Source organism: Bufo gargarizans, chromosome 1, assembly GCF_014858855.1.
Source record: "Bufo gargarizans isolate SCDJY-AF-19 chromosome 1, ASM1485885v1, whole genome shotgun sequence".
NCBI classification, from domain to species: domain Eukaryota; kingdom Metazoa; phylum Chordata; class Amphibia; order Anura; family Bufonidae; genus Bufo; species Bufo gargarizans.
Genome location: NC_058080.1, coordinates 10,854,442 through 10,867,096, shown reverse-complemented (window position 1 = coordinate 10,867,096; position 12,655 = coordinate 10,854,442). Strand labels below are relative to the sequence as shown.

The following is a 12,655-nucleotide window of genomic DNA, read 5'->3' as shown; positions in this document are numbered from 1 at the left end:
CCATAACACAATGTACTCGCCTAATGTACTGTAACTCCTATAATACACTGCACCAGCTTAATGTGCTGCAACTGCTAAAATACACTGCACCCCATAACATACTGCACCCACTTAATGTGCTGCAACTGCTAAAATACACTGCACCCCATAACATACTGCACCCACTTAATGTACTGCAACTGACAAAATACACTGCACCCGATAGCACAATGTACTCGCCTAATGTACTGCAACTCCTATAATACACTACACCCCCATTACACACTGCACCCGCTTAATGTACTGCAACTGCTCAAATACACTGCACCCCCATTACACACTGCACCCACTTAATGTACTGCAAATCCTAAAGTATGCTTCTACCGATTAACACACTGCACCCACCTATTATACTGCAACTCCAAAAAATACACTGCATCCCAATAACACACTGCACCTGCCTAATGTACCGCAAATCCTAAAATACACTTTTCCCGAATAACACACTGCACCTCCTAATGTACTTCAACTGCTAACATAGACTGCACCCCCATAACACACCACACCTGCCTAACGCACTGAAAATCCTAAAATACACTGCACCCCATTACACACTGAACCCGCCTAATGCACTGCAACTGTTAACTTACACTGCACCCGCCTAATGTACTGCAAATCCTAAAATTCAATGCACCTCCATTAAACACTGCATCTGCCTACTGTACTGCAACTGCTAAAATACTCTGCACCCCTTAACACACTGCACCTGCTTAATGTACGGCAAATCCTAAAATATACTGCACTCTATAACACACTGCACTCGCCTAATGTGCTGCAACTGCTAAAGTACACTGCACCCCATAACACACTGCACCCACCCAATGTACGGCAAATTGTAAACTACACTGCACCCACATAACACATTGCATCCGCCTAATGTGCTACAACTGCTAAAATACACTACACACCATTATACACTGCACACGCTTATCGTACTGCAGCAGGTAAAATACACTGCACTTGTCTAATGCACTATAACTGCTAAATTACACTGCACCTCCATAACACACTGCACCTGCCTAAGGTACTGCAATTAATAAAATACACAACACCAAATAACACACACTGCACCTGCCTTATGCACTGCATTTAATAAAATATACTCCATCCTATAACACACTGCACCTGCCTAATGCACTGCAATTAATAAAATACTCTGCACCCACAGAACACACTGCACCTGTCTAATGCACTGCAACTGCTAAGTTGCTCTCACCTCCATAACACACTGCACCTGTCTAAGGTACTGAAATTAATAAAATACACTCCACCCTATAACACACTGCACCTGCCTAAGATACTGCAAATAATAAAATACACTGCACCCACATAACACACTGCACCTGCCTAAGGTACTGCAACTGCTAAATTACATTAACCTTCATGACATACCACACCTGTCTAATGCACTGCAACTGCTAAATTACTCTCACCTCCATAACACACTTCACCTGCCTAAGGTACTGCAACTAATAAAACACACTGCACCCTATAACACACACACACTGCACCCTATAACACACACACTGCACCCTATAAACACACACACTGCACCCTATAACACACACACACACTGCACCCTATAACACACACACACACACTGCACCCTATAACACACACACACACTGCACCCTATAACACACACACACTGCACCCTATAACACACACACTGCACCCTATAACACACACACACACTGCACCTGCTTAATGCACTGCAACTGCTAAATTACACTGACTTCCATAACACACTGCACCTGCCTAAGGTACTGTAACTAATAAAATAGACTGCAACTATAACATACACTGCACCTGCCTAATGCACTGCATTTAATAAAATACAGTTGCACCCACATAACACTCTGCACAGGGTAGTGCAATTAATAAATTACACTCACCTCCATAACACACTGCATCTGCTTAATGCCCTGCAATTGCTAAATTACATTGATGCAGAAAAAATCCCCTGCATCCTCTCTACTTCAACCCTGCACCCAGCAATACAGTGCCCCACGTCTCATGTACCAGATCTTCTAAAATACCCTGCATCCGAAAATGTAGGGTTAGTCCTATTAGATACACTGTGCCCCTAAAATAGGGTTAGTCCTATAAGATACACTGCGCCCCTAAAATAGGATTAGTCCTATAAGATACACTGCGCCCCTAAAATAGGGTTAGTCCTATAAGATACACTGCGTCCCTATAATAGGGTTAGTCCTATAAGATACACTGTGTCCCTATAATAGGGTTAGTCCTATAAGATACACTGTGTCCCTATAATAGGGTTAGTCCTATAAGATACACTGCGTCCCTATAATAGGGTTAGTCCTATAAGATACACTGCGCCCCTAAAATAGGGTTAGTCCTATAAGATACACTGCGCCCCTAAAATAGGGTTAGTCCTATAAGATACACTGCGTCCCTAAAATAGGGTTAGTCCTATAAGATACACTGCGCCCCTAAAATAGGATTAGTCCTATAAGATACACTGCGCCCCTAAAATAGGATTAGTCCTATAAGATACACTGCGCCCCTATAATTGGGTTAGTCCTATAAGATACACTGCGCCCCTATAATAGGGTTAGTCCTATAAGATACACTGCGCCCCTAAAATAGGATTAGTCCTATAAGATACACTGCGCCCCTATAATAGGGTTAGTCCTATAAGATACACTGCGCCCCTATAATAGGGTTAGTCCTATAAGATACACTGCGCCCCTAAAATAGGGTTAGTCCTATAAGATACACTGCGCCCCTAAAATAGGATTAGTCCTATAAGATACACTGCGCCCCTAAAATAGGATTAGTCCTATAAGATACACTGCGCCCCTAAAATAGGGTTAGTCCTATAAGATACACTGCGCCCCTAAAATAGGGTTAGTCCTATAAGATACACTGCTCCCCTAAAATAGGGTTAGTCCTATAAGATACACTGCGCCCCTAAAATAGGGTTAGTCCTATAAGATACACTGCGCCCCTAAAATAGGATTAGTCCTATAAGATACACTGCGCCCCTAAAATAGGGTTAGTCCTATAAGATACACTGCGCCCCTAAAATAGGATTAGTCCTATAAGATACACTGCGCCCCTATAATAGGGTTAGTCCTATAAGATACACTGCGCCCCTATAATAGGGTTAGTCCTATAAGATACACTGCGCCCCTAAAATAGGGTTAGTCCTATAAGATACACTGCGGCCCTAAAATAGGATTAGTCCTATAAGATACACTGCGCCCCTAAAATAGGATTAGTCCTATAAGATACACTGCGCCCCTAAAATAGGATTAGTCCTATAAGATACACTGCGCCCCTAAAATAGGGTTAGTCCTATAAGATACACTGCGCCCCTAAAATAGGATTAGTCCTATAAGATACACTGCGGCCCTAAAATAGGATTAGTCCTATAAGATACACTGCGCCCCTAAAATAGGATTAGTCCTATAAGATACACTGCGCCCCTAAAATAGGGTTAGTCCTATAAGATACACTGCGCCCCTAAAATAGGGTTAGTCCTATAAGATACACTGCTCCCCTAAAATAGGGTTAGTCCTATAAGATACACTGCTCCCCTAAAATAGGGTTAGTCCTATAAGATACACTGCGCCCCTATAATAGGGTTAGTCCTATAAGATACACTGCGCCCCTAAAATAGGATTAGTCCTATAAGATACACTGCGCCCCTATAATAGGGTTAGTCCTATAAGATACACTGCGCCCCTATAATAGGGTTAGTCCTATAAGATACACTGCGCCCCTATAATAGGGTTAGTCCTATAAGATACACTGCGGCCCTAAAATAGGATTAGTCCTATAAGATACACTGCGCCCCTAAAATCAATTTTTTCACTGTGAACCCAAATCTCACTCTGCTTCTCGTCTAATGTAATGCAGTGAAATACATAGAGCCCTAGGTACACCAAACCACTGTGCACCCCTGTCCCCACCTAATGTACTGCACCCCATTATTGCATTGCACCCCATTCCTCAATCAGAGGACCCTCTGTGTAATTCCATATATCCTCAAGTAGAAAGCGCTTGGCCTGCACCAGCACCCCAACACTTCAGCCTGCACCCCATTCCTGCAGGAATCCTCTGCCCTGCACCCATGTCTGCACATGGCATAGAAGACCAATGATAAGGACATCTCTCAGCATTGCTTGATCTTCATGCCATCTCTGAACATTGCCTGGTCTTCAGGCCATCCCTGAGCATTGCTTGGCCTTCATGCCATCCCTCTGACCTGCCTGGTCCATAACTGACACCTAACATCTCGGGGGGGTTTGCACAGGTTTGCACAAGCGCTTGGGAGCTGAAAGAGTTAATCTAGGGCAGGCCCCTCCTCTCATGCATGATTCATGAGCTGGGTGGAGCAGCAGTCATGCAGACCCTTGCAGCCTCCTCCACCTCTCAGAATAGTTGCTGCTTTTGGGGGGGTTGATCATCATCTTCAGAGCAGCAGGTGAGGAGGTGCTGGAGCCCTGGCCAGGTGACCACACATCATCTCCAGGAGAAAGAAGGAGACTTGTGTGGAGGAATCTCTGGGAAGCTTGGAGTCACCACCTGCCCAAGAAGAAGGTGCATGGATTCAGAGGTCTGCAGCTGAGTACTGGAGCCCTTGCTTGGAGAGTGGTCCTGGATTTGGGGGGTTGGGGGGACAGGATTGACCCTGTTTGAGGAGGAGGACAGGAGCCTCCGGAACTGTGAGCCATGTTTCAACCAGCAGGGAAACGCTGCTTTACCATTGAGTCTTTAGTGGCCAAGGACACCCACCTGACCTCAGAGGAACCTGTCAGACCCACAGCCCTGAGCTACCCCAGCTCCACAGCCGAAGCTTTTGTCAGTGGCTTCCCCAGTCCTGCTGGAAGGTCCCTGTACACTAACCCAGAACTGGTCTTCCCAGAGGCTGCTGTCACCCACCCACCACTAACTATGCACCCACACCAGCTCCACCAGCACCCACACTCCTTCTATGGAGCTCAGCACAGGGACCCCCTCAACTTCTACCCTTGGGTGCTCAGGAACAGGTTCTTCCCACACAGATTTCAAGGTAACTACAGCTCTGGTGGCACCATTGCCCCCTGCCTTCTTCACTACCCCAGTGGCTTCTCGTATCTGCTGATGGCTACTCTTCTTCTTACATTTGTGCAGGATAATTATTGATCGTGAGATTGTGTGTATCATCACCCACCATTATCTGTCACAATGGTATCTGCTGTGTGCACCCTGGTATATACCTGATATCTGCTGCGTGCACCCTGGTATATACCTGATATCTGCTGCGTGCACCCTGGTATATACCTGATATCTGCTGTGTGCACGCTGGTATACATGATATCTGCTGTGTGCACGCTGGTATATACCTGATATCTGCTGTGTGCACCCTAATATATACCTGATATCTGCTGTGTGCACCCTAATATATACCTGATATCTGCTGTGTGCACCCTGGTATATACCCGATATCTGCTGTGTGCACCCTGGTATATACCTGATATCTGCTGTGTGTACCCTGGTATATACATGATATCTGCTGTGTGCACCCTGGTGTACACATGATATCTGCTGTGTGCACCATAATATATACCTTATATCTGCTGTGTGCACCCTAGTATATATCTGATATCTGCTGTGTACCCTGGTATATACATGATATCTGCTGTATGCACGCTGGTATATACATGATATCTGCTGTGTGCACCATAATATATACCTGATATCTGCTGTGTGCACCCTAGTATATATCTGATATCTGCTGTGTACCCTGGTATATACATGATATCTGCTGTGTGCACGCTGGTATATACATGATATCTGCTGTGTGCTCTATAATATATATCTGCTGTGTGCACCCTAGTATATTCCTGATATCTGCTGAGTGCACCCTGGTATACACATGATATCTTCTGTATGCTCCCTGGTATATACCTGATATCGGCTGTGTGCACGCTGGTATATACATGATATCTGCTGTGTGCACCTTGAAATATACATGATATCTGCTGTGTGCACACTGGTATATACCTGATATCTGCTGTGTGCACCCTGGTATATACATGATATCGGCTGTGTGCACCATAATATATACATAATATCTGCTGTGTGCACCCTGGTATATATACCTGATATCTGCTGTGTGCACGCTGGTATATACCTGATATCTGCTGTGTGCACCCTGTTATATACATGATATCTGCTGTGTGCCCCGGTATATACATGATATCTGCTGTGTGCACCCTGGTATATACACCTGATATCTGCTGTGTGCACGCTGGTATATACATGATATCTGCTGTGTGCACCCTGGTATATACCTGATATCTGCTGTGTGCACCCTGGTATATACATGATATCTGCTGTGTGCCCCCGGTGTATACATGATATCTGCTGTGTGCCCCCGGTGTATACATGATATCTGCTGTGTGCCCCCGGTGTATACATGATATCTGCTGTGTGCCCCCGGTATATACATGATATCTGCTGTGTGCACCCTGGTATATACAATATATCTGCTGTGTGCCCCCGGTATATACATGATATATCCTGTGGGCACCATGGTATATATACTGGATGCTGTATATACTTATTACACCAGAGAATATACAGTGGCATACTAAATACGGGGTACACAACAAAATACTAAATAATACATAGTAATATAGTAGGTGAAACGTAACCAACTACATACTAAACACAAATGACACATACACAGCCACATACTAAACACAAACTAAACGAAATTACAATATGAGTAAAGGTTACACATATACTCCAGTACTGTAAGTACCACAGGCAGGTTACACAGCTACATACAAGGGACACATATACACAAGACACTGCGACTGCACCTGGTAAATACATGTACACAGCGACATACTAAACACATGTACACAAGAGCATAGGAAATAGGGACTAACTGGTAACCTCTATACTATATGCCATACTACTATACTAAATACACGTGTACCCAGGGCAGGCTAGAAGAAAGGGCCGAATACACAAGGTGCGATTCTCAGCAACAACAAAATAAACGCCTGCAGGCTGGACACATGAAACACAGGGGACCCTCCGAGTGCTGCCTCCACAGACATCGGCTACCTACATTATACATCCAGGGCCAACGTATATATACGGTCAAAAAGCTGGCAAACAGACTAAATAGTACACTAGACATATAATTGTGTACTAACTACAGGCTAAACAGATACAACGTTCTATTCAGAATTTAGTATAAACATACACTACTATATAATAAACACATTGTATGTGTGTGTGTGTATATATATATATATAAAACTACATGTTAAATATAGCTTACACATATACTGTACACAAGTATATACTAAATATAGGTTACACCTGTATAAACTACATACTAAATACAAACCACATATATATATATAAAACTAAGTTCTAAATGTAGGATACACATCCACGACTACATACTAAATACAAACTTCAGATATATAAAACTACATATTGAATATTGGTTAAACATAAACAACTACATAATAAATATAGCTAAAACATATAAAATTACATAATAAATATAGCTTACACATATATAAAACTACATACTAAATATTGGTTAAACATATAAACAACTACATAATAAATATAGGTTAAATATATATAAAACTACATACTAAATATAGCTTACACATATAACAGTACATAATAAATATAGGTAAATATCTATAAAAACTACATAGTAAATATAGCTTACACATATAAATCTACATAATAAATATGGCTTATACATATATAAAACTACATACTAAATACAAACTTCACATATATTGAACTACATAATAAATATAGCTAAAACATATATAAAAGTACATAATAAATATAGGTTAAATATATATAAAACGACATACTAAATATTGGTTACACATAAAAAACTACATAATAAATATGGCATATATATATATATATATATATAAAACTAAATACAAACTTCACATATATAACACTAGATAATAATTCTAGGTGACACATATAAAACTACATAGTAAATATAGGTTACACAGAGATATAACTACATAATAAATATAGGTGATATATATATATAACTACATACTAAATACAAACTTCACATATATAACAGTAGATAATAATTCGAGGTGACACAGAGATAATACTACAGGGTAGATACAGGTCACACAGAGTCCCGGCTACACATGTAGGTGCTGATGTGTGTTTATATCAGATGCTAATATCACGTACATTATATGTAAAATAACTACGTACATATACTGTCAGAATAAACGTGCAGCAATTGCCCAGTACTCCATTCACACAGCGCGGCTTCCTGTTCACAGGACAGACGGTATAGAAGCTTCTATGAGCGGACTACTTAGCAGGACCCCGCACCCCCGGTACCGCACACAGGGTGTCAGCAGCGGCACGCACAGAGAAGACGCAGCACATACAGCAGCGTTCACACTCCGCATACCCGGTGTACGTGGTGACAAACTAAACAGATGGTTTATATGGCAGACAGGAGAGGAGAGGACAGACCGACGTGTCCGGGGGAGATAAATAGATAGATAGATATGAGGATAGATAGATATTAGATAGATAGAAGATAGATGATAGATAATAGATATATATATGTGATAGACAATAGATAGATAAATAGATATATAAATAGATATTAGATGATAGATAATAGATAGGAGATGATAGAGCTGCAGTCAGACCCTGGAACCCTAAGTGGTTATAGAGAAACCCTCTTCCCTCCAGGCTCCTGTAACATTATAGAAGGAGATGTAATATACCCCGCAGACCTGACTCCAGATATCTGACCTAAATAACCACAGAAATAGTTACTAATACTAGTAATAACAAGAAGAATATTTAGTATAATATTAATGATCATGATTACTGGTATTATCACCATTACTCCTGTACTTCCTCTTATCATTACTGTACCTGTCACCTCTGCTAATATCTCTGCTACATGGTCACTATCATTATCACCACTAGTATTATCACCATTACTCCTGTACTACCTCTTATCATTGCTGTACCTGTCACCTCTGCTAATATCTCTGCTACATGGTCACTATCATTATCACCACTAGTATTATCACTATCATTACCAGTATTATTATCACTACTACATGGTCACTATCATTATTACTGTCATCACTACTAGATCTATCACTACTATTATTACCAGTACAATATGATCACTATCATTACCAGTATTACTATTACTACTATTATTACTATCATTACCAGTATTACTATCTCCACTATTACTGCCCCTCTTATTATCCCCACCGCTAATTGCAGGACATTGTATATTAGTATTATTATTATCCCTCTGAAATTGGGGGTTATTATATTTGCCGGAGACATGATGGGTGTAGTTGTGGGGTGATCCTAGGTTTGTCCAGTGAGTTGATATAAGTGATGATGGGGGGGGGGGGCAGCAGAGGGTCTCCCTCCCCCTCCTCATTATTGTCCTATACATGCTAATCCCCGGCCCCCTATACAAGATGATTATGAAAAGCGTCATTGTCCCGGGGGAGAGCAGCTTCACATCTCCGACCCCCATCTCCAGGGTGAGACCCTCATCACAACTATATAGATACCAATACATAGCAGGAAGGACGACTCCCATCATCAACCCTTCAATTACCAGGGTGAATATATATTATTACCATCATTATATCATTACCGATACTAATTACAGCGCAGATTAATCCCCCTCTTCTTTCTATAGTATTATTATTATTACTACTACAGGATTTAAGACTATTGTAGAAGAAATATATTACTAATATTACATTCAAATTATTATTATTATTATTTATTGTATCATTTGTATTGTATTTTTATTATTTTATTTTAAATTGTATATAATTCAATTATTACATTATTATTTATAATTACATTTCTATAATTATTAGTTTCATTATTATTTTTAGTTTTCTAATCTTCCTTATTTTTTTTGTAGCATGTAGATATGATAGTAACAAATTCTATTTCCTAGACATTAAAAGTACTTGAAACAACCCTATAATCTATATATCATCTATATACTGTGAGGTAGATGTATAGTCTGGATTAGAGGTCAGTGATGGGGGGGGGGGGCACTCTCCGATGTCATCTATATATCACCTATATACTATATACTGTGAGGTAGACGTATAGTCTGGATTAGAGGTCAGTGATGGGGGGCACTCTCTGATGTCATCTATGTATCACCTATATACTATATACTGTGAGGTAGATTTATATTCTGGATTAGAGGTCAGTGATCAGGGGGGAACTCTTTTATGTCATCTATGTATCACCTATATACTATATACTGTGAGGTAGATTTATATTCTGGATTAGAGGTCAGTGATGGGGGGGCACTCTCCGATGTCATCTATGTATCACCTATATACTATATACTGTGAGGTAGATTTTAGGGTTGGTTGAGCACCAAAGAGCTCGGGTGCTCGAGGAGAACACCTCTACAGACCGAGCACCTGAGCACAATGGAAGTCAATGCGAGAACCCGAGCATTAAACCAGGCACCCCCTGCTCTGAAGAGGGGAGGGTCTCTGGTTCACAGGAAAAGGTCAGAAATTGATGGAAACACCACAGAAATGGTTCGGGAACAGCATGGGGAGGATGTCTGGATGCATCTTGGACTCCCAGGTCGCTGCTGGGAACAATGTTGTCCGAGTAGTACGCCACTTTTACAGACTGACAATAATACGCACAAAACTGAAGATAAAATCGATTTTAGAGGAAAAATTGTTAGGAAACATTCTTCCCTGTATATTTACTTGTATATAAAGAGCAAGTGCTGCCAAAAATTACACGGAAGAGGCACTCCGATACATCCTGTATATCACATAAAGGAGGGCCTCATTCACATTGTGGTACAATTGTTCAGGCAGTGGGACTTCTTCACTCATAAAGCCTATGCACTAAGTGAAAGGGCTGCCAAAAATTACAGGGAAAAGGCACTCCAATACACCCTTTGTTACACATAAAGGAGGACATCATACACAGCCTTGAAAAATTATGATTGATGGCCTGCTGGTGACCCTCTAAAACATTAGGAGCAAGGGCTTGCTGCTGAGCTGACCATCTAAAACATTAGGAGCAAGGGCCTGCTGGTGACCCTCTAAAACATTAGGTGTGAGTGCCTGCTGCTGATCTGACCATGTAAAACATTAGGGGTGAGGGGCTGCTGCTGATCTGACCATGTAAAACATTAGGGGTGAGGGGCTGCTGCTGATCTGACCATGTAAAACATTAGGGGTGAGGGTCTGCTGCTGATCTGACCATGTAAAACATTAGGTGTGAGGGCCTGCTGATCTGACCATCTAAAACATTAGGTGTGAGTGCCTGCTGCTGATCTGACCATGTAAAACATTAGGGGCGAGGGGCTGCTGGTGACCCTCAAAAACATTATGGGCGAGGGCCTGCTGGTGACCCTCTAAAACATTATGGTTGAGGGCCTGCAGATGAGCTGACCCTCTAGAACATTAGGAGCGAGGGCAGCCTAATAAGCATGTTGATATGATGGAGGAGGAGGACGAGAAAAGATAGATTGAACCATATACCCTTTTTAGTGGTGGAAGGGGTGCATGGGAATATAGTGTATTCAATACACCATAAAAGCCACATTTAGAGTGCCTTTATGTTCAGCCGCTTTCCTCTGGTGGAGTAGAGAAGTCAGGGGCAATGCAGGCCTTCTTCATTTTTATAAGAGTCAACCGGTCAGCATTTTCAGTTGACAGGCGGATGCGCTTATCAGTTATTATGCCCCCAGCAGCACTCAATACCCGCTCTAACAAAACCCTGGTGGCAGGGCGGGCCAGCACCTCCAAGGCGTAGAGCGCCAGTTTGTGCCACGTGTCCAGCTTGGACACCCAATAGTTGTAAGGCACAGAGGAATCACTGAGGACGCTGACACGGTCCGCTACGTACTCCTTTACCATCTTCCAAAATTTTTCCCTCCTTCTGACACTAGGCCGTGCATCAGGGTGAGGGTGCTGGCGGGGTGTCATGAAAGTGTTCCAGGCCTTGGAGAGTGTTGCCCTGTCTCTGTTGGAACTGCTGTGTGTTCCCCTCTTCTTCCCTCCTCGGTTGCCTAAGGAACTACGTACTCTGCCGCCAGCGTTGCCAGCTGGAAATTTTTGGAGCAATTTTTTCACAAGGACCTTCTGGTATTGCACCATTTTGCTCGTCCTCTCCACCACAGGAATGAGAGATGAGAAGTTCTCTTTGTAGCGGGGGTCGAGAAGGGTGAACCCCCAGTAAATCGGTGTTGGCCAAAATGCGTAGAAAGCGAGGGTCACTGGAAAGGCAGCCTAACATAAAGTCAGCCATGTGTGCCAGAGTCCCAACAGACAAGACTTCACTGTCCTCATCAGGAGGATGACTCTCAATCTGCTCATCCTCCATTTCTACCCATCCACGCTGAACAGATGGAATAAAACTTCCATGGGTACTACCCTCTGTAGAGGAGGCAACCGTCTCCTGCTCATCCTTCTCCTCGTCATCATCCAATTAACACTGAGAAGACAAACTGACGGTGGTCTGGCGATCACCCTGTGTAATGTCTTCCCCTATTTCCACCTCTTCCACATGCAAAGCGTTGGCC

General features: G+C 42.3%; 1 protein-coding gene across 1 annotated transcript in view; it reads left to right on the top strand.

Moving 5' to 3' along the window:
• Positions 1-4,469: 4,469 nt before the first annotated feature.
• The window catches only part of EMX1 (empty spiracles homeobox 1), a 57,149-nt gene continuing 48,963 nt past the window's right edge, over positions 4,470-12,655 (top strand). The window contains exon 1 of the mRNA XM_044292165.1: positions 4,470-5,083. Coding sequence (XP_044148100.1) covers positions 4,744-5,083 — 340 coding nt within the window. The 5' untranslated portion in view covers positions 4,470-4,743. The remainder of the gene's footprint in view (positions 5,084-12,655) is intronic.